The sequence below is a fragment of the Dasypus novemcinctus genome, chromosome 27, assembly GCF_030445035.2.
Source record: "Dasypus novemcinctus isolate mDasNov1 chromosome 27, mDasNov1.1.hap2, whole genome shotgun sequence".
NCBI lineage: Eukaryota > Metazoa > Chordata > Mammalia > Cingulata > Dasypodidae > Dasypus > Dasypus novemcinctus.
The window spans coordinates 47,505,950-47,527,268 of NC_080699.1; the positions used below are offsets into that span (position 1 = coordinate 47,505,950).

At 33.7% G+C, this 21,319-nt stretch overlaps 1 protein-coding gene across 1 annotated transcript; it reads right to left on the reverse strand.

Annotated features, from left to right (window-relative positions):
- Nucleotides 1–13,562: 13,562 nt before the first annotated feature.
- On the reverse strand, nucleotides 13,563–14,489 carry LOC101428895 (olfactory receptor 14A16-like). The gene has a single exon (XM_004477085.1). The coding sequence runs from the start codon at nucleotides 14,487–14,489 to the stop codon at nucleotides 13,563–13,565; it is 927 nt and encodes a 308-aa protein (XP_004477142.1).
- Nucleotides 14,490–21,319: the final 6,830 nt, after the last annotated feature.

Genomic DNA, 21,319 nt, shown 5'->3' on the forward strand with positions numbered 1-21,319 from the left:
AAGATTGAGTGGAGGAATACAGAGAATTCTAAAAACATGGAGAAGGGGAAATAACCTTTTCAACTTAGAAAGAAACTTAAAACTTGCAAAACAATAAAAGAAGGCAGTGGTATGATATATTTAAGATACTTCAAGAGAAAGAGAAACATATATCCAGCAAGATTGTTTTCCAAAAATGAGGGTAAGTTTAGTACATTCACAAATAAACAGAAACAGAGAGAGGTTTTAACAAATATACTTGCTTTGCAGGAAATACTAAAAGAAATGCTGTAGCCTGAAAAGAAGAGACAGGAGAAAGAGCCTTGGAAGAGAATCTAGAAATGAAGATTATATCAGTCAAAGTAAATAAAAGTGTAAAAAAGGGTGGTGAAAATAAAATATGACAGGTAAAAACCAAATTTCAAAATCGGTGAAATAAAACTGCATTTATATCAATAAAATTCCATGTTAATGGATTAAATTCTCCAATCAGAAAACATAGATGGGTGTATTGGAATAGATAGGAAAGTATGAATGTTCTATGTGCTGCCTACAAGAAACTCACCTGAGGTCCAAGGATACCAATAGATTGAAAGTGAAAGGCTGAAATAAAAATTTCCACACATGCAGTAACAATTTTAAAAAAAGAATTTAAAAGGAACATAGCTTTTAGTGTTAAAGAAAGACATTTTATATTAGTAAAAGGGGCAATTTACAAGAAAGAAATAATTATTAATGTATATGCACTTAACCAGGATTCCCCAAGATAAGTGAGGGAAATACTGGCCAAGCCAAAGGGAGAAATAGATATCTCTATAATAGTTGTTGGAGAATTCAATACAGAATTTTCAGTATTGGATACAACATCTTGTCAGAGGATCAGTACAGAAACAGAAAACTTGGATAGTATGATAAATGGACTAAACCTAGTAGAAAAGGAGAGAACATTGCACCCCCCAAACAGCAGGATATACATTCTTCTTAAGTGTCATGGATATTTCTCCAGTGTAGGCCATATATTGCTTCACAAAGCAGATCTCAATAAATTCAACAAGGTAAAACACTTTCTATGGTCATCATGGAGTAAAGTTGGAAATCAACAGGATCTGAAAAAAAATGAAAAATTCCCAAATACACAGAGACTAAACAACTCACCCTTAAATAATCAGTGGGTCAAAGAAGAAATTGTGAGAAAAATCAATAATTCCTTAAGACAAATGAAAATGAGAAGACAACATATCAGAACTTATGGAATGCAATGAGAGAGAAATTTAGAGCTCTCAATGTTTACATTCAAAAAGAAGAAAGAGCTAACTTCAATAACCTAAATGTAAAGCTGGAAGATGTAGGAAAATAACAGCAAAATCATCTCAAAGTAAAGTAGAAGGAATGGAAAAATCAGAGCAGACATAAATAAAGTAAAAAGGTAAATAAGAAAACTATAGAGAAAATTAACAAAACCAAAATTTGATTATTCAAGATGAACAAAATTAACAACCCCTTAGCTAGACAAAGAAAAAAAGAGAGAACCTGTAAAGAAATGAAATAAAAAAGGAAAATGGTGACATTACTACCAATGCCACAGAAATAAAAAGATCATAATAGGATACTATCAATAACTGTATGCCAACAAATTAGCAATTTTGATTTACTAATGAAATGGATAATTCCTTGAAATGTAAAACCTACAGTGATCTTACTCAATCTCTTCCAAAAACTTGACAAGAAGGAACACTATCAAACTCATTCTATGAAGCCCATATCACCCTAATTCCAAAGACAGGTAAAGATATCATGAAAAAAAGAAAATAATAGACCCATTTCCATGATCAACATGGATGTAAATTCCTCAGCAAAATATTGCTTATCCAATCCAACAACACATTAAAATTTATTTTTCATGATCATTTGGATTTTATACCATGCATGCAGGGGTGGTGTAATGCAAGAAATTCAAGCAGTGTAATACACAACATTAATAAATCAAAGAACAAGAAGTTTTGATTCACAGAGGGGTTAAACTATGGCCAGGGAGGAGCCCTGGTGTGGGATGTCATTGATATGGATGTTTGGGTGGGCAGGAGTTCTTCAGGGCATGCATGTAGGGTACATAAATATGTTTAGTAGTTCCCTCCCTGGGTATTGTCTTAGTGGATAGAGTTACAGAAGACAACTGAGGGAATGATGAGTTCCCATCCTGGGGAGTTCTGTTGCATTCCCCAATGGAACAGCAACAATCCACCAAGTGCAAGGGCAAAGAACAGTGAAGAAAGAAGCTTCTGATGATGGGTCCTTGATACTGATGACTGTGCTTATGAACCTGTGTGTTTGAACTTTCAACTAGGCCTAGAACAACAGGTTACTTAAGAGTTACCTCGAGTTATTTCCTGAGAGCCTCCATGTTGCTCAAATGTGGCCACTCTCTAAGCCAAACTCAGCATATAAATGCATTATCTCTCCTCCAGTGTGGGATATGACTTCTGGGGATGAGCCACCCTGGTACCAAGAGATTACTACCATCACAATCTGGTGATGCAACTAGAAAAAGACCTTGAATAAAAGGGGGAAATGGTAAAGACAAATGAGTTTATATGGCTAAGAGACTTCAAAATGAGTTGGGAGGTCATCAGAGGGGTTTTGTTTATGCACATCTCAGCAGGATCTCAGAGACAAACAAAGTAGATACAACCCCAGGTACTGATGCTCCTGAGGGCTATGGAGACACACAGGTTCTATGGTCATGACAGATGGCTCTGGAGTTCATTGTCATGTCAGTGGGCTCTACTTTCGTATTTGTGCCCCTGATTGTGATGGAGCTGGACTCAGATGTGACCTCTCTTCACATGCCTCTTCTGTCACTATTACTGAACCTGCGATTGGCACTGGGATTTGTGTATGCTCAGGAGACTTGAATCCCTGGACTGTCCATGTGCCAACTGGACCCTGAGCCTCAGCAGAGTTGCAACACCTACTCTCCAGTTGATTGGATGTACCCAGGTCAGCTGATGCAAAGGTGAGAATGATCAACCACTACACCAAGAAACTGAGTGCCTACAACTCCAAGCAGGAGAAACACATCCATCAGCCATGTGGCTTCTAAGCTCCCTCTTAATTTAGAGGTGGAGTATACTTCACCATGCCAGGGTCCACAAGATGGTGGAATATAATTTGGATTGGAGTGACCTTGCTGGTATTCTACTACAGAAATGTTGTGATTCTAGCAATGGAAGAAATTGTATCATTGATGTGGAGATGGTGGCCACAGAAGTTGCTGATAGCTGGCAAAGGTAGGTATGGAAAAATAGGCCAAATTCTTCTTAGGAACCATAGTTACTGTTAATAGTCTGAAGATAATATCCCATAATCTGTAATAAACATTCCACAACAGTGTGGTATGTTGATGAAGGGTTGTTCTATTGGAATTCTACAATGTGCATGATTGTTTAGTGAGTTTGCAATATGTATTTTAAAATCTAAATAAGAAATAAAGTTCTTAATTTTTAATTTTTTACAACTTTGTGGCAAAATACATCACAAAAGTTGCCATTTTAATAAGTATAAAATCGCCATTAATTACTTTTTAAAATTTGCTATAATGAGCACCACTCATGAACAAAACTTTTTAATAACCCAAAACAGAATCTCTGTACAAATTAAACAATAGCTCCCCATTGCATTTTCCCATTGGCTCTGAGTATTTTTTAAGCTACTTTCTAGCTCTATGACATTCTTATTCTTGGTATTTCATATAAGTGGAACATTTATCCTTTTGTGCCTAGCTTATTTCACTCAAAATAATGTTTGCCACATATATTGCTCAGCCATAAACATGAAATTCTGATAAATGCTGCAACATGGGTAAACGTTGAGAAAGCCAGAGATTTTGAAGTAAAAATTCATTGAGTATAATATGATAATTCTTATCAGAAATATTTACCATGAAATACTACATGAGACATAATATAAACTGATTGCTATCTATATTCTGTAAAGATCATATTATCTAACATATTCAAAATTGGGTTATAATAAAAATTATTGTGATGTATATAACTCGATTTTTTTCATTTTGATTCATCACTACAGGGAAATTTGTACTTGCTTTGCAGTAAGTATTTCCCTTCAGTTATGGAAAAAAACATGTCCCAAAAAAGTTATGTTTCATGATTAGTCCTGTGAAGGGAATCATTTGTAAATAGCATCTTCCAAAACCCCTTACTTAAACTAAAGCCAAACTAAACCAAAATGCCCTCAATCTTGTATTACTAGAGAACAATAAAGGAGAGATTTCAAAACAGGATGAACAGAGAGAGAGAAAGATGGTCATGTGACAGAGGCAGGGATTGAGTCATGAAATACTGATAAACCACCAACATAATTCTACAATTTTCTGAGTGTGTGTTTCTGCAGACATCTTCATTTGAGATATTCCAAAAATATTTCTGTTGATTAAGTCAACCAGTCATTGATTCTTTGTTACAGAAAGCCTAGCAAATTAAAACACCTTCCTTATTCTCTTTTGGACTCTGGCTAGAATATTGGCATTTTATTTTCTATAATAAAATTGAGCTGCTTTGTGGGCCCTTTAGTGGCTTTTTTCCATGTGTCTGTGCTCTGCTGTTTCCAGATTTAGAGATCCCCCTCATCCAGACGTTGACACTTCTCTGATTTCTTGCAATCTTCTCTTTTATGTGGCAGGACCAATATGGTGACCACCTTTCCTCTTCTTTCTTTCTCTCCCTCTCTTTCTGTGTCTCTGTTTATATCAGTTCCAGTAAAATGTTGGAGACTCAATCTGACATAAGCCTAATTCATGTAATTCAATCAAAAAGTCCCACACCAGAGATAAACAGCAAGATGGTAGCAGAGTAAGGAGCTCCTAGGGTCATCTCTTTCTACAGGGCAGTTAGCAAAAAACCAGAGTTCTCTGGAGCTAGCTGAAGTGCCTGTTTAGGGCTCTGGGAGACTAGAAGAGCATCCTGCAACATCCTTGAAGGAGTGGAGGGAGGAGACTGCCCATCTGCACAGAAGACTTGTAGGTAGAACACTCCACTCCTGGGATGCCAATGCCCATCCTTCACTGGAGGCACAAGCCACCTTGTGAGGTGTTCTGTGTCTGGAATTGAAAGCTTCAGTCCCCCAAAGTGGAGAAGGAAGAGATGGTTGGGCATCAACTTTAGCTACTGATGAGTAAATTCAGCAGGCTCAAGTATAATCCTAAGAACAGCTGAAGTTTGAGCCTGTCCAAGTTAGAAAGAGTCTGGGAGCCACCATCTTAACTCCAAACCTGGCACAAGGAGAAGTGGGACAGACTGAAAATCCCAGTGCTGGTCTGGACCAGCTTCTTTCCATTCAGATCATATTGCAGCTCTAGCCTAGGCCCCAGTGCCACCTCCAGAAAGGAGGGAGCTGTGGGGATTTGTGCCAGCCTCTCCAGGAAATTACCAGCCAAGCCATGGAGGTCTGTGATTATCCTTCTCTGGTGGCATGAGTCACCCCAGAAGCTATTCTGTGGCTGGAATTGGAAGCTCCATTTCCCAGAAACAGGGGGGGTGGAGACAGTTGGCTGCCAATTTAGCTAATGATTGGTAAACTTGGCTGACTAAGATACAACCCTAGCAACAGCTGGAGTGTGAACGAGTCCAAGTCAGAAAAAGACCAGTAGCCACCTCTTTTACTCCACCCCTAGCCTGAGGGGAAGCTGGGCTGACTGAAACTTGGTGCCAGCTGCAACTGGTTTCTTTACTGCAGATCAGCCTGTAGCCCTAGCCTAGGCTACAGACCCTCTTCTGGCAGGGAGGAGGCTGAGGAGCCCTGCACCAGCCTATTACAAGTAATGCAAGTTATTTTAGCTGGCATAGACTGAAAATCAGAAGTCTACCAGGGAAACTGTGGTCATCCTGGACGCACACTGCGTAGACTGCTGCCCACACTTGCAGTTCTATCCCTGCCCCAGGCAGGGGAGAAAGGGATGTAAAGCTTCAGCAGACTCTCTGTGCAACTACAGTCTAGGCCTGCACTTGGATTATTCCACACAGTTGTCCCTACCCCGGGCAAAGGAGAAAGTTGGAAGAAGTTTCAATGGTCCCTGGCACAATGACAGCAGCTTGAGGCTCCACAGTTTACAGCATGAATTACATACTTCACTCCTACTGCACAACCAGGAAAGGAGAAAGGATAGGAACCCTAAACTAAAGAGAAGAACTGCACCCAGAAAGAATACTCTAGTAAGACAAATGTGAAGACACCAACAAAAAGTTATAATCCATACCAAGAAACAGGAAGCTATGGCCAGGAAAAGGAATAAAATAAGCCTCCAGATGATATAAAGGAGTTGAGACAACTAATCATAGATGTTCAAACAAATCTCCTTAATAAATTCCATGAGATGGCTAAAGAGATTAAGGATATTAAGAAGACATTGGATGAGCACAAAGAATTGGAAAGCTTACATAGAAAAATAACAGATCTTATGGGAATGAAAGGTGAAGTAAATGAAAGTGAAAATCATTGGAATCATATAATAGCAGATTTGAGGAGGCAGAACAAAGTATTGGTGTGCTTGAAGATATGGCCTCTGAAAGTGAGCATACCAAAAAACAGATGAAGAAAAGAATAGAAAAAATTGAACAAGGTCTCAGGGAACTAAATGACAGCAAAAGGTATGCAAATATGCGTGTCATGGGTGCCCTGCTGGAAGGTGAAAAAAAGGGAAAAGGGGCAGAAGGAATAATTAAAGAAATAATGGTAGAAAATTTCTCAACCCCACTGTAGGACACAGATATACCTGTCCAAGAAGGACAATGTACTCCCATGTGGAAAAATCTGAATAAATGATCTACAAGACACATACTCATCAGAATGTCAAATGCCAAAGACAAAGAGAAAATTCTGAAAGCAGCTAGAGAAAAGCAATGCATAACATACAAGGGATATCCAATAAGATTAAGTGCTGATTTCTCACCAGAAACCATGGAGGCAAGAAGACAGTGGTCTGATATATTTAGAATTCTACAAGAAAAAAAGTTCCAGCCAAGAATCTTATATCCAGCAAGACTGTCTTTCAAAAATGAGGAAGAAATTAGAATATTCACAGATAAACAGAAACTGAAAGAATTTCTAAGCAAGAAACCAGATTTTCAGGAAATATAAAAGAATATGCTATAGCCTGAAAAGAAAAGACAAGAGAGAGCAGTCTGGAAGAGAGTTTAATATTGAATGTTATATCAATAAAAATAACTAAAAGTATCAAAAGATTCGTGAAAATAAAATATGATAGGTAAAACCCAAATTCTCAGGAATAAGCTTAACCAATGATATAAAGCACTTGTGTTCAGAAAACTGCAACTTGGTGATAAATAAAATAAAAAAAGCCCTAAACAACTGGAAGAACATTCCATGCTCATGGATTGGAAGAGTAAATATCATTAAGATGTTAATTCTACTCAAATTGATATGCAAATTTAATGCAATCCTGATAAAAATTCCACCAGCATTAAAGAAAAAATTGAAAATACAATCATTAAATTTATTTGGAAAGGTAAAGAATCCTGAATAGCCAGAAATGTCATAAAAAGGAAAAGTGAACCCTCATCTCCAGACATTGAATCATAATACCTACCTACAGTGGTAAAAACAGCATGGTCGTGGCCTAAAGACAGATACAATAGACCAGTGGAATCAAATTACAGAAACAAACCCTCACAGATATGGTCAAGTGATTTTTGACTAGCCTGTCAAACTCACACAGCTTTTACTGAACAATCCACTCAACAAATGGTACTGAAAGAATTGGATATCCATAGCTGAAAGTAGGAAAGAGGACCACTATCTCACTCCTTATCCAAAAATTAACTGAAAATGGATCAAAAAAACTAAAAAGAAAAACAAGAACCATAAAACTTCTAGAAGAAATTACTGGAAAATATCTTTAAGATGTGGTAGTAGGTGGACTCTTAAAGGAGCTAAGAGGAGAACTGATTGGACTACTGATGTTTAATGTATGTGAAAGTTTTAATTAGCTTTACTGTAAAAGTGTGGAAATGTATAGATTGGATGGTAACACACCATGAGTAACAGCTAGTTTATAAATGAGGATGTGCCTGAAAATAGTAGTCCAGTTATGTAAATGCCAATTGACAGAATCCTAGAGAATAATCTATGAACTGAATAGTACAGTCAACCAAGAGGTGGTTGAAAACTGTGGTTGATGATAAAGATTCAAGACTGTTCTTTGTTAGCTAGAGCAAATATATATCACTACTGAAGGGTGTTGGGAATGTGGAGAAGCATGAGGAAAATAAAGCTGGAGTGACCAATGGACTGTGATTAGTAGTAATAATGCAATATTAATGCATCTATGCAAAAGGTAGTACTGTGTTGGTACAGAGGCAGTAATGAAATTGTGATCCAAATGTGCACTATGGACATGGCAACACTCAGATGATATCATCTTATCTGTAGCAAATGACACATCATATTTTGTTGTGTTGATAGGGGGGTGTTGTGTGGTAATTCTGCATATGTGCATGATTGTTTTATAAGTTTACAACTTCTGTCATAAAGATATATTTAAAAAATAATAACAGGGTGAATTGGGGAAAAACACACCAAATGTAAGTAATATAAGGACTAGGATTAGTAGTCAGATTTTGACAACACTCTTTCATAGTTTGTAACAAACATCTCATGACAATGCAAGGGTTTGATAGAGGGTTGATGTATGGGACCCCTCTATGATGTTATGCATGTTTGCTTTGTAAGTTTACAACTTTTACTACACACTTAATTGTTTATGCAGGTTCATATATAAATAATATAAAGATAATAATAGGATTGGTTGGGGGAAAATACTTTGTTTACTAGTAATATTTGACAATATTCTTTAATCATCATTTAAATGGTTTAACAACAATGAAAATTATTGGTGGTAGGATCCATTATGAGACTCCTGTAGGATGTTATATATGTTTGTTTTGTAAGTTCACAACTATTATTATACACTTATTGTGTTTATATAAGTTTATGTATGAGTGATAAACTTTATTCAATTTTTAAAATTCTCCAAAATATAGAAATAGAAGGAAGCTTTCTCATTATTGTAAAGTTCATTTATGAAAAACCTACAGCTCCCATTGTACTCAATGGTGAAAGAATGAGTGCTTTCCCATGGAAAACAGGAAGAAGACAAGGATGCCCCTGTCACCATTATTATTCAATACTGTGTTCAAAGTTCTAGCTAGAGCAATTAGGCTAGACAAAGAAATAAAAGACATCCAAATAAGAAAGGAAAAAGTAAAACTTTCACTAGTGGGTGATGACATCATCCTATATCTAGAAAATCCTGAAAAATCCACAACAAAGCTACTAGAATTAATAAATGAGGTCAGCAAAGTGGCAGATATAAGGTTAATGTGCAAAAATTAACAGCCTTTCTAAACACTACTGATGTACAATCTGAGGAGGAAATCAGAAAAAAAAGTTCCATTTATAATATCAACTAAAACAATCAAATATTTACGAATAAACTTAACTGAGGACATAAAGGACCTATATTCAGAAAACTAGAAACATTGCTAAAACAAGCTGAATAAGACTTAAATAAATGGAAGGACATTCTATGTTCATGGATTAGAAAACCAAATACCATTAAGATGTCAACTCTACCCAAACTGTTTTACAAATTCAATGCTATCCCAATAAAAATCCCAATAATCTTTTTTTAGAAATCAAAATGCCAGTAATCAAATTTATTTGGAAGGGTAAGGGACCCCTAATAGCAAAGAATCTCTTAAAAAGGCATTCAAAGTTGGAGGACTCTCAATTCTTGACTTTAAAGTGTATTATTTAGCTTTAGTAGTAAAAACACCATTGTATTGGTATAAGGACAGACATATTGACAAGTAGAACTGAATAGAGAAATCAGAACTTGACCCTCAAATCTACACTCAAGTGATTTTTGACAAGGTTGTAACTGATGAATGAATAAACAAATTGTGAAGTATATACAGGATGGAATATTATGTAGTGGTAGGAAGAAATGAAATCATGAAACTTATGACAACATGGATGAACCTGGTGAACATTATGTTGAGTGAACCAATCCAGACACAAAAGGACAAATACTGTATGATTACCTTATTATGAACTAAATATATCATGTGAAATATAAATATATTATGTGAAATATGAATATGGGTAGAACTGCATATATAAGACTATTTTTCTTTGAAGCTGAACAAATATACGTTAAAAGTACAAAATGTTACACCAGAGAAAAAAAATTATAATAAGTGAAGGAGACCAGACACAGAGTATACATATTGTATGATTCCATTTATATAAAATGTATATATAAATCAATTTATAAAGATGAGTTTAGTGGTTATGTAGGTCTGAGGAAGGAATGCTAAGGGGTGTGGGTATGGAGTCTTCTTTTTTGGTGTAATAAAATTTTCCTAAAATTTTTGAGATGATGAATGTAGAGCATTGTATTATTCAAAAAGCCATATATTATACATTTTGGGTAGAATAGCCAGAAACAGCAGCTACATACATTGGGGGAAGCATAGAGAGATTGAGAGGTCAGGAATTTTCTTGTTTGTCTGCTCTTTGTTTATTATTATCATGAAATAATGAAAATGCTCTAGTAATGATTGAAGTGATAAATACACAACTATGTGATTATAGCAAATTCCAATGATTGGACAGTTTGGATGAATCGTATGCTTTATTAATATGTATCAATAAAATTGGTTTAAAAAAGGAAAAAAACCACAACCATTAATTGTATTTTTTCCATGCTTCCTCACATTTCCACCACCCTGTAATAGCATGGACTATAGTTAACAGCAATATTGTAATATTTTTGCATCAATGCCAAAGATGTACAGTATTAATAATAGGGAGTATGGAAACAATATACCAAATATATGCTATGGACCATAGTTAGTGGTAATAGACTGCTGATATTAACTCATAATCTCTAACAAATGTTTCACAGCAGTGTAGTGCGTGTGAAGGGGTATTGTATGGGAATTCTACACACATGCATGATTGTTTTTTAAGTTCACAACTTCAGTAATAAAAACATATTAAGAATTTTAAAAATAAAAGGAAATAACAAAAAAAAGGAAAAAATCAAATAGAACTCAAATAGGGTTCCAAGAATGAATGACTGTGCTCTATCACCAATGCTGTAAAATAAATGTTTTATTGATGTTTTTCAACCGAAGTAAATTTTACCTATTTTTGAGTTCAGATCAATTAAACCATATCTTTTAATTATTTTGCATTTTTCTTCATTTCATTAGTACAAGCAACACATTTATATAGTTAATGTGTAGACATACTTGGTTCTTTTTCCTTTGCTGTATATGTTTCCATTTTATGAATATGCCACAAGTTATTCCATTATTGTTTGAAAAGTCCATCAGTTCCTGTTTCATATCTATTATTTTATAGGATTCCATGATATTAATGTATATAGATATGACAACTTAGGATTCAATTTATATTTCCTTTATGTCTAATGAAATGGAACTATAATTTTGTGACAATAGGGTGGGACAAAATTCAGCAGAATCCAGTACCTCAATCAAAGGAAGGATCATAATCTCTTTTAATATAATATTTGGGGAGCTCAGGTTCTCCTGGAGCACCATTTAAAATACAAAATACAGTCTTGCTTGCTTAAACATTTTCTAATAGAGATGGAGTATCTAACTTCTTAAGCCATTTCTCAAACATTATAATAATCTGATTTTTTCCCTGCTTCTTTAATATTAGGGTTTTTGAAAATAATCTGGATTCAACTTGTTGATATAACTGGCACTCCTTATTACCATGATGCTATTTCACAGATTTTATATTCTTCTTTTTATAAAAGAGAATGTGAACAATAATAGAAATGCTATACTTGCCAAAATTACTTGCCAGTTAAAATAAAAAATTGACAGAAGTCACCAGTTCATAAAAAGCTTTGTTACATAGTTAAGAATTATTCCATGAGAGGGGCATAGATACAGCACACTTGAGAAAATTTTCAAGTGGTAAATGATATATGAAAAATCTTCAAATTCACTAGTACTGAAAAATTACAAGCATAAAACAACAGGCACTAGTTTGTGAATCAAATAATTTTAAAATTTAAGTGTCCTTTTCCATACAGCTGCAGAAGTAATGGGAAAATCTTCCTTCCAAATACATAGTGTATTTTAAAGTAGTGCAATGTTATAGGAAGTCAATTTGCACTTGCTATCAAGAGATTAAAAAGGTTTATATGGATTAAAAAAGGGTTTTCACAGAAATTAGATATATTAAAATATAAGGATATAGATAATTGTTTGAGAAGAATTAATTACATAAATATGAATAATCACTGAAATAGTAGCATTCATTTCAAATAATAGGATATATTTACATTAATTGCACATTGGGAAAATAGAATTGCAGTGTGAAAAAATATATTTTCTAAGAAATTTCACTAATTTAATATCTTAGTTTGTCTTGCTCTGAAATGCAGTCTAAGAAAAGGTCTTTACAGAGTTAATTCACCTGTTGAAATCATTCCTGGGAACATGGGTGGGAACTCAGATGAGTGAGACAATACAATAAGACAGAGAGGAACAATAATCCAAGAATGAGTTATTATCCTGGTTAGTGCTGTGGGGAGCTGTAGTAAGCCATGAAACTAAGTAAAAAGATATTGTTCTCCATGAAATGCAACAAAATTTAGAAGGAAATTAGAAGTAATTTTAAATTGACAATAGAAAAAATCAAGGTTAGAAGAGTAAATTTAAGCTAGTAAGTTTAAATTTAAATTTAGAACAAGTTTAAAGTAGATTTAATTTATGAGTGATTTTGTTGAAATTTATAAATTTACATAAATCTTAAAATATGTAAATTCAGGTTTAAAATATTTTGGTGTTTCTAGAAATGTGACCATGATATATTCTTGTTTCTATTTTCTAAATTTGCATTGTGTAATGGTGGTTTTGCTATTTGCCTCTGATATCACTAGTCATACAATGGATCAGTAACATCTGCTAAAAATATATTATGCTCTTAATTACTCTCAAAGACTGTTCTGAATGTATTATTTCTAAGGCCACATTAGAGGATCCAATGGTATTATAAAACTATTAGCTCCATAAGCTTACAAAAATATTCTAAAATATAAAACAATGAAAGAAAAAACCCACAAATTTAGAATAAACTTTTAGATGTAACTATTGCCAAAATAAATTGGAATGAAACACTCAACTAAAATAAAATAGACTAATTTTGAAACAGTCATACATTTTCCTAAGTAGGATAAAATTTGAAGTTTATAAAGATGGATGGTAACTGAATAATATTCCCCAAAACTGGGGCATGTTGTTATGGACATAATCCTTAAAATATTACAGTGGATTGAAAATTTACCAAGACAGATCTGAAACTTCAGATACATTGAATATTGTAAAAGGAGGAATCCTACATAGCAGCAACAATGGAATAATAGGTCATTTAAAAATAGATGAGTATATGCAAATAACTTGATATACCATTGTAATTAATGTATTTATAGATATTTTAGACATTTATGTCTTTGAGGCCATTATTCCACCAAGTATTTTGACAAGGGCTGCCTTCATGTCTCTGTTTCTCAGGCTGTAAATGACAGGATTCAGAGTGGGCGGTATAAGAGAGTACAACACAGAAGTAAAAATGTTCCGAGAGGATGAGGATTTTGAAGTGGAACTTAAGTATGCAATGAATCCAGAAGAGAGGAACAAGGTCACCACAGTGATATGGGGCATGCAAGTGGAGAATGATTTAAACCTGCCTTGAGCAGATGGAATCTTTAGAACAGTAGAAAAAATGTGAACATAAGAAACAATCATTAAAATGAAACATAAAAAGTCAAAACTACAGCTAGCAATAATAAATGCATATTCTAAATTGTTTTCTCCATAACAGGTATGTATTAGCAATGATGGAATATCACAGAAGAACTGATGCACTATGTTGGACCCACAGAAACTGACAGAGAATGTACCTGCTACATGAATGGAGCCATAGACACATCCACTGAACCATGATGCTACCACCATCTGTATACAAGAGCGTTTATTCATAATGGCCTCATAGTGCAGAGGATGACAGATGGCAGCATAGCGGTCATAGGACATCACTATAAGCAGGGCAAACTCTGTACCAGAACAAAATACAACAAGAAAAATCTGTGAGGCACATCCAAGAAATGAGATGGAATGACTGTTGGTCAGAGAGTTCACGATGGATTTGGGAACAGTGACAGAGATATAGCAAATATCAAGCAAGGACAAATTCTTCAGGAAGAAATACATGGGGAGTTGGAGATGATGATCCACAGTAGTGAGGACAATAATGAGAAGATTTCCCATCAGTGCTGCTAGGTAAATGACGATGAAGAGTGTAGCATAGAGTTTCTGTAGCAACCTGTCATCAGGAAATCCCATGAGCAAGAATTCGGTTATGAGGGTCATGTTGGTAAATTTCTCAGGCATGCTGATTTTTGCCTGTGAAATCAAGAAAAGTGATAATTACCCCAGTCAGTTACATCCTTAGAATATTCCTCTTTCTATTTGTTCTACCAATGATTCTTTGCTATTCTGAGGAACGTATTAAAGAACATCAGAGTAGCCCTCTTAATAACTCCAGGAGAAATCACATGTTGCAAACTATAAATTCTTTATTCCTGCAAAGTAAATTTAATTAAGCCATGAGAAATAGGGTAGAATAGTTCGTCATAGAGTCATTTGCATTTTAAGCATAAAATGGAAAAAAAAGATTATCTATAATCTTTTATATAATTGAGGAATTTTTCTGTCTTTGATCTAATAGGTGAAATGCAATAGGAACATTAATTAGAATAGAGGAGTAAGCTATTTTTAATTGTATTTTGAATAGCTTTAGTTTCTCATGAATTGTTTTACTGGTACATTTGGAGAAACATTATTAAGAGTTTGAGCTATCATTTCTTTTTTTACTTTACTCTATTACATGAGAAGTAACTGGCATTAGCTGGAGAGGTACCTGAGGTAGATTCTTTCTGCAAACTTTTTCTGAGAGAATGATAGCACCTAAGATAAATACAGTGCCTATATATTCAAGATCATAATTGGATCACTGAAATTTTTAAAGAGACTTCAATTTAATCAGCTACTATATTACCTGACTTTGAACACTTAATAAAATGCTAGATGCTTCACATATTTCATGTATTCTGATTTACTTGTTCATAAATATCCTGATTTGGAAACATTTCCCTCCAATATGGCCTGTATCTACCATGTAGCTAAAAAAAAAATTAAAATAAAATAAGCATCATTTAATTTTCAAAAAGAAAATAGAATTAAGAAGGTGAAATAAAGTTACCTGTTTATACATTTCAAGGGACCTAATCTGAATAGGATAGTAGCACAGAGAAGCTAAGGATACCTACAGGTTTGGGGAAATATGATTACTTAGGAAAAAGACAATCTCTCTAATTTCAAAGTTGCATTCAGTAAATTCCTGTGGAACTTAAAGACAATGAGGCTGATAAAAGTCTCTTTCCAATGTAGAATTAAAGCCTAGTAGAGATGAGTCATTTGAGCAACAGGATAAATATTCCTTCTATTGCTCTGGCTGCCTCTTGCATTTTGTTGCAATTTTGCCTAGTTACATGCTTCTCTCCACTGGAAAGCAAAAGTTGAAAGGATACTTTTATGGTTCTTGAATTTTGTGTGAGTTTACAATTTGACTAATTAAATGAGAATTAATTAAGTATATTGGCCAAGTGTAGTGAAGGGGAGTTTGTTCTTGAAAATGACATCATCCTGGACACCGAGGATTTGAATTGTTAATAATTAGGTCCATAGATAATTTTTCTACCCATTGGGCTTCCTGCTATAAGAGTTATCTCATCAACAATAATTTGTTATTGAGTCTCTTCCCTCAATAGACCATTGTGAATCTTTACCTTTATCGATAAATGGAACAAATTAAATTCACAAACTTAAATGTGGAAAAAGTGATCTGTTGTGTGATGGTTTTAATACTACCATATTGATTTTATTAATCAAAAGAATAATATGATTATTTCTACCATAAAAAGCATTCAACCACCCAGAAAATGTAGAAACTTAAATTTCCTCTTTTGGTCCCCAATGCAATTTTCCTTTCCAAGGAGAAATTATAAAATATTTTCTATATTTCCTTTATATGTAATTTCCCTATGAATTTGTGAGATATGAATGCAAAAAACATAATTGACATAATTGAGATCTTACTATATTATATTGTACCTTCTTATTTTTTGCTTAACTTACTTCCAAAAACTTTCCCAATATTCTTAAAAATATGCGTAATCCTTGCTTTTTAATGCTTGCATATTAAACATATTGTTTCCTAGAATCAAAATAATACCAAACTGTATCAGCAGATTCTTGTCAAGTAGACAACCTCATGTGAAACATATATATAAAAAAGCAAAGTATATTGTCATCAGAAAGAATATTAATAATATTACTATTCTTTAATAATGAATATACGATATATAAAAGTATTCATTTTCTCATGGTATGTTATCTCAGTGGGTGAAAACTCACACAATAAGCAAGAAAATATTAAAATTCTCCCCCCAAAATGAATATAAATTTGGAAGACTTACAATATTTGAATTTAGACTTAATATGAAATTATGATCACAAAGACACGGTGATATTCTTCTAAAATAAAAAAATAGATAAATGAAAAGGAATGGAGTTGAAAAATAAATCCATATTTATATGTTAAATTGACTTTCAACCAGGGCACTAAAGCAATTCAAAGAAATAAAGGTTAACAAATCTCTCCTATGTGTAACATGGAAGAACTCAAAACTGTCAAGCCAATACAAAAATGAGTGGCACTTTTTATATGAAGTTCTAAAGAAGGAAAACTAATTGATAAGTCAATGAGATCAGAATGGTAAGTACCATGGGACTAGATAAGGAAAGATAAGGAATCTATTGAAAATAATTTTGTCAAAGTGTATGATACTTTGGCATATATTTTGTCATTTTTTTAACCATACACTTAAAATCTGTACATTTTTAAATAGTGAAAGTGAGAAATAAAATTCAATTTTAAAATATCCAAGTCTGAGTGTGCTCTTCCTTTGCATATCTATGCACTAGTTATTTCCTTCAGAATGAATAGAATAAATACTATTAAGGGAAAAATGTTCTTCTGATAGTACTTTATATGGAATGATAAGTTATATCTTCTTTTCTATTTCATTATGCATTCATTTGTGTGTAAGTGATGGGAATTTCCTGAAAAACCTAAGTGTACTATGAAATATCTTCACATTTCTCATTAGGTTTAGCTAATATATTACAAAAAGAACCATTGTAAACCCTGGAAAATGAATCTCTGTATACACGTATTATCATGAATTATCAGATCTGGAATGTGTGCCCTATCACTGGAATGCAAAGGGTGGACATTGTTTAGACTCAGAATTGGTTAGTGGTTTGGACAGTATTTACTATTTAACATGCTTCCAGTTAGGTGTGGAATGGGAATCCCCTAGAGGATTAGGGAAAAGAAGGGAAATATTTGTTGATTCATAATTTATGCAAGAGACAAGTTTACAGTTTATTTTATACCTAAATAGTGGGGCTAATACATTTATCTTGAAAATTATTAGTTAAGAGGGCTCCTCCCTTAGGTTATATGAATTGTCCCAATATTTTAAGATTATGTTTTGCTGAGGTTCCTTAATTTGGACTAAAACTTCATGTTTTTTTACAAAAAATAAGGATAAATTGTATTTAGAATGTTTTAAATATTAAATGGAGACCTCATTACAGACATTATGCCACTTTTTCATAAATTATTTAAAGATACATTAATAAAAATTACAAATACACAGTTCTTGCCAGTAGCTGATAAGGTGTATGTTAGAAGGATGGTATCCCTTAGAATAATATTTGCTCATGAACTAAAGGAAGAGATTAAATGGTTTGAAAGTGTGGTTTGATTTGCCATTTTAGTGAAAGAGGGAAGAAAAAGAAACAAAACAGTAATGAAACTAAAGGAACAGAGCACATTTTTTTAAAGATAAGGCTTGCAAATTTGAAAAACAGGATGAGATGACATGAAGTGTAAATTAAGTTCTCAATTTTTATAAGTTAAATGGGGAGATAAGCAATCTCACAATTCTTAAATAATATGTTAATAAGTGGGAGATGATTAATTGGTTAGTAGATTAGATGTAATAAAAGGGGTCACGCTGTGTAAATTAAGTCAACAGGGCAAAAAATATTCTATATCTTCCCTAAGTATAGTAGGTTCCTGGAGAGAAGCACTCAAGTGAGAATAAGAGCAGTTGAGAAGCTCTCTTGAAATATCATGATTGATAAATTGTTTACAAAAAATCCAGGCAATTTTGAGTCATATAAATTACTCTATGAGCTACTGAATGAGTGTCAGGGTGATATGGCAATTATAGTTGGGCAAAGTATCACTGGAATGCTAGGGGAAAAATGAATAGATTAAAATCTCCTTTGAAAGTACAGAAAATAAATAGCAAAAAGGTAATAAAGGCAAGAGAGGAATGGTACAGAGTTAGAAAAATGGAATAAAAACTTCTTGGTAGTGAATATCTAAATTGTGAGGCTTATTGGGGAAGATTATTTGAAAAGTGCATGTTCTCCAAGAACAACAGCTCATAGATTTTATATCTTGCAGAAGAGGAAATTCCACACAGAACCTATAAATTGAGAAACAACAAATGCCTGGGCCAAAAATATTAAGAAATACCACACTCAGTATTAGACTGCCATTTAGCAGAGAAGACAGTGGATCAAACTTCAAAAATCCAATGGGCCTTTCTGAAAGAGAGTTCAAATAGTCGGGAATGAATCCCAAACACAGAAAAATTAAGAAGTTTTCAATAATCTTTGCCTTGTCAAGGCTGGAAACTGTTGTTTATGGGAAAGAGAGCTGTAAGTGCTTATGTACATGCATAAAAGTAAAAGAAAGCACAAGAAGTAAAGTATGATCATAAACTGGCCATCTTTGCTAATTTCCCTGATGAGGAAAGAAAAATTCAATGAAACCTCTATAGAGTATGAAAATTATATGTAGTTCATTATTTTCCCCCAGACACAGAAAACAGTGGTCAAAATTAAACTTTTGATGGGAAAATACTGCCAATTAAATTTAAGTTCAAAATTCAGTAACTCTGTAAGATCATCATGGAGAAGCTAACACCCAGAAAAATTCTTGATTTACTTTACTTCCCTTGGAAGAAATCTTTGCTAATTTTATTATTTTACTGCATTCAAAGATCTTAAATTTCACTTTACCCAAAATTAGACATATGTACCTCATTATTGTGTAGAAGTTCAATGCTGTGTTAATGTGTTTGGTAATTTCGTGGCTATTGGAATGTTTTTAAGTCCACTAATTTATGAATACAAGATAGAATGATTTCTATAGTACTTGGGAAACTTTCCAGATAGTAGAATGTGAGGGAACTTAACAATTTCTAAAGCATGAATAGAATTTTTGAAAATAAGCAGTATAAGAAATTAGATTACTTTTATCTTTAATTTAAAGTACACTTTACTTTCTTCTCAATTTTTCCTTGGAATTTCAAAATAGAAATTGATAATTTACTGCATCTGTACTGTGAGTTTACAGGAAATTTTTATTTACCTGTAATTTTATTATAGAAAGTAAAGAGTTAATATGGATTATGTGACTAGACAAAACTTGATGTTGAATATTTATTAAATTTTCAAATTCAGTTCTCTGAGTCATTCAAGCTAAAGTGAGATATCTCCTATTTTTTTTAATCCTATTTTACTTAAAATTCAACAGGTCCACCAGCTGTCCTAGAATTGTAGCCAGAACAATAGTCGCCATAAGGAGTAGCAGTCAAAAGAGGATGAAGGTAAGAGGACTTTGACCATGTGTCTTCCATTTGAAAGGAGAGGATTTAACTCTTAGTAAGTAGAAAATAGTTTCATTTTTCATTTAAAAATGTTTATTTCAAAAGTCAGATGCAGCACTATTCAATTCTTTTGGTGTACAGTTTATGAATTTCACACATGCATAGCTCCTTATGAGTGTGTGGACTTTCACCATTTCTATTTATTCTCAGATATTAACAAAAAATCTTTGACCAATTCCTCACAGACTAAAACTCAGCTTTCGATTATCTAATCTCATTCTATTTTCCTTTGCCTTGGATTCTAGTTTTAACTTTATGGGTTTATTCATTTTATTCAGTTCATAAAAGCAAAATCACACAACAATTATTCTTTTTGTCTGTCATGTTTCACTAAACATTATGTTCACCAGGTTCACCCAAATTGTCATATGCTTAACAATTTTATTTCTTAAACCTGAAAATATTCCATTGTATATATGAACCACAATTTGCGTAATCAATCATCAGTTGGTGGACAACTGTTTTGTTTCCATCTTTTGGCAATTATGAATACTGATGTTATGTGTTCATTTCCTTGCTTTCAGTTCTTCTGGGTAAATTTCTGGTAGTGATATTTCCAGGCCATACAACAGATCTATATCTATCCTGCTTACAAACCACCAAATGGATGTCCACAGCTGCTGTACTATTTTAGTACAGTGAATAAGCAAGACTATCTCTCTACATCCTCTCCAACACTTGTAGATTTCTGTTTTTTTTAATATTAGCCATTCTATTATGTATGATATATCTCATTGTAGGTTTGTTTGTATTTCCCTAATAGCTAATGATGTTGCAATTTTTTTTTCATACATTCCCTTACCACTTGATTTCTTCTTATGATAAGCATCTATTAATGTGTTTTTGTTTGTTTATTTGTTTTTAATTTATAAGTTTTTATTGAATTATATCATTCATGCATGAACATGCATAAACAATAATTAGGTAGTAATGTTGCAGCAAAGATAGTTCTGAACTGCTGAATGACCCAAAACCAGCTCTCAGGAGAAGTGGTGGAACAGATTTATTATGCACAGGCCCAGAGGACAGTAAATCTACAAATCCCTAAGACCTGTTTTCAGTTTTCAGAGGTTTATATAGGATTTTGTGTGGGGTTAGCATGACTTTTGCTCATTGGCTAACAAATGGCGAGGCAAAATTTTTTGCAAGTGGGGTTACAGAAACAGAAGGCAGCTGGAAGGTCATGGGCTAGATTTACAGAAGAAGGGGCCAGAGTGGTTTGTCAGATTACAAAAGTGGGAGGCAGGAGTCATTCTGTGATATTCTCCTGTGAGGCCATTTTCTCCCAGGCTGATTTACAGAAGCTGGGGCAGGAGCGGCTCAGAT